The sequence below is a fragment of the Alosa sapidissima genome, chromosome 18 (genome assembly GCF_018492685.1).
Source record: "Alosa sapidissima isolate fAloSap1 chromosome 18, fAloSap1.pri, whole genome shotgun sequence".
NCBI classification, from domain to species: Eukaryota; Metazoa; Chordata; class Actinopteri; order Clupeiformes; family Clupeidae; genus Alosa; species Alosa sapidissima.
The window spans coordinates 29,914,849-29,917,348 of record NC_055974.1 but is presented as its reverse complement, the minus strand read 5'-3'; the positions used below and the strand labels follow the sequence as shown (position 1 = coordinate 29,917,348).

General features: G+C 44.6%; 2 protein-coding genes across 2 annotated transcripts in view; both read right to left on the bottom strand.

The window, feature by feature from the left end:
• The window catches only part of ndufs2 (NADH:ubiquinone oxidoreductase core subunit S2), a 21,520-nt gene extending 20,450 nt beyond the window's left edge, over positions 1-1,070 (bottom strand). The window contains exon 1 of the mRNA XM_042070041.1: positions 1,066-1,070. The gene's annotated coding sequence lies outside the window, so the exon portion shown is untranslated. The remainder of the gene's footprint in view (positions 1-1,065) is intronic.
• The window catches only part of kirrel1a (kirre like nephrin family adhesion molecule 1a), a 7,811-nt gene extending 6,501 nt beyond the window's left edge, over positions 1-1,310 (bottom strand). Inside the window, exons 1-2 of the mRNA XM_042070061.1 lie at positions 1,046-1,310; positions 724-851 (exon numbers count right to left, since the gene is read on the bottom strand). Of these exons, the coding sequence (XP_041925995.1) occupies positions 724-851; positions 1,046-1,229 (312 nt within the window). The 5' untranslated portion in view covers positions 1,230-1,310. The remainder of the gene's footprint in view (positions 1-723; positions 852-1,045) is intronic.
• Positions 1,311-2,500: the final 1,190 nt, after the last annotated feature.

Here is a 2,500-nt window from a genome sequence, read left to right as displayed (position 1 = left end):
TGGAGCTAGAGTCTGATTAACACTATGGAGCTGGAGTCTGATTAACACTATGGAGTCTGATTAACACTATGGTGCTGGAGTCTCATTAACACTATGGAGTCTGATTTACACTATGGAGTCTGATTAACACTATGGAGTCTGATTAACACTATGGAGCTGGAGTCTGATTAACACTATGGAGTCTGATTTACACTATGGAGGCTGATTAACACTATGGAGGCTGATTAACACTATGGAGCTGGAGTCTGATTAACACTATGAAGCTGGAGTCTGATTAACACAACAGAGCTGAAGTCTGAGTTACACTACGGGGAGTACACATTACACACTTATCACATTAACATTATCACTCTCTTGACCTGAGCTAGATCCAAGTCAGTCTCAAGGGGGTCTGATTAACACTAACAAGAGAGCTGGAGTCTGATCAACACTGTTGAGAGTCAGAGTCACATTAACACTATCAAGAGACTATTGTAGCTTCTCCAGACGTGAGTTAGAGTCAGGTCCATCTCAAGAGGCTCTGATTAACACTAACAAGAGAGCTGGAGTCTGATTAACACTGTTGAGAGAGTCAGAGTTGCATTAACACTATCATTCTCCTGTCATGAGTTGAAGTCAAGTCCGTCTCAGGTGCATGCTGCCAAAATGAGTGTTAGCTGAGAGCAGAGAGGGTGGCTGCCACGCCCTTAGTGTTTCTATGGTAGCATCGCCATGGACACTTACAGAGTACATGGCCTTGACCATGCGCGTTGCCGTGGAAACGCTGGCGGAGTCCTCCTCCAGACTGTGCGTCTCCTTGTTGATGGTCTCGACCTTGATGTCAGGCTTGCCCAGGGTGACCCCACGACGACCTGGAAGCAAAACACATCACAATACGAGGTCACACAGGAAACTGGAAAGAGGGATTGTGTCTGTGTGTGTGGTGTGTGTGTGTGTGTGTGTGTGTGTGTGTGTGTGTGTGTGTGTGTGTGTATGTGTGTGTGTGTGTGTGTGTGTGTTTGTTTAGTGTGTGTGTGTGTGTGTGTGTGTGTGTGTGTGTACTTACTGCCTTTCCTCTGGCGGTACAGGAAGAGCACCAGGGCCATAGAGAGCAGCAGCACCAGGATGATGCCGCACACCGTCCCTCCCGCGATGATGCCCACCGGCACGATCTCTGAACGAGGGATGCAGAGAGAAGACGGGAGAGAGAGAGGGGGGGGGGGGGGGGCAGAGAGAGATGAGGGCAACATGTCATTTTCAGTGTCATGCCCCTCTGCACATGAGGGTAGATGTGTGGTATGAGTGCTACTATGCTTGGGCCTGTGTGTGTGTGTGTGTGTGTGTGTGTGTATGTGTGTGTGTGTGTGTGTGTGTGTGTGTGTGTGTGTGTGTGTGTGTTTCCCTTCCTCCTTTATAGACACTAATATTTATATTTTATAGTCCTACTGTGCTTCCCCTGCTTAAAGAGTCAGTCACTGTTGGAATGAGGAGAGGGTGTCCTCAACGCTTTGTGTGAGTGTTTGTGTGTGTGTGTGTTAATGTTTGCTTATTAGAATGTGACATGTTTGTGACGCCATCATAAATATATTTTCCCCAATATACTTTCATTAGGAGCACATCAGTTAATGGTGTGTGTGTGTGTGGTGAGAGAGGGAGTGTGTGTGTGAGAGAGAGTGTGTGTGTGTGTGTGTGAGTGTGGTGTGTGAGAGAGAGTGAGTGAGTGAGTGTGTGTGTGTGTGTGTGTGTGTGTGTGTGTGTGTGTGTGTGTGTGTGTGTGTGTGTGTGTGTGTGTGGTGTGAGTGTGTGTGTGTGTGTGTGTGTGTGTGTGTGTGTGTGTTTCATGCTTCTCACATGCATCTGTTAACATGAATCATTCAAAATAATGGCATATAAATGTATTATGCACGTGCAAATGTTTATGTTGCTGCGGTTCCTGTGTGTGTGTGTGTGTGTGTCAGGCTTGTGCAAAATTCCAGAATTGAATTGAAACTGGCTCTTAAATTCCAATTCAATTCTTGAATTTCACTTGCATTTCAATTGAGGTAGCAAACAGGAAGCAGAATTGCAATTCGAATTGTGCACAACCCTGGTGTGTGTGTGTGTTGTCTTCTCTGTGTATATGTATATAATGCCTTAATATAATATAATGCCTTAAATAAAAAAATAAGGCAAAATCCAACCTTTAAGGGCACCAGTTTTCTTTGTGAATGAATAATATATCGTAAATAAATAAATGTTCTTTCTTAAAATACAGGGGGCATAAGTAAGTACATCCCTGTGTTAAATTTAGAGTCAGGCAGATTTTTATTTTTAAAGGGATACGCCACCATTTGAGGAAATAGGCTCATTTTCCACCTTCCCTCGAGTTAAACAATTGAGTTTTACCTTTTCCAGTTCCAGACTGGCGATACCACTGTTAGCTCCAGCCTAGCTAGCATAGATCATTGAATCAGATTAGACCATTAGCATCTCGCCCGCTAGCATTGCGCTTATAAGTGGCGAAGATTTCCGGTAATTTTCG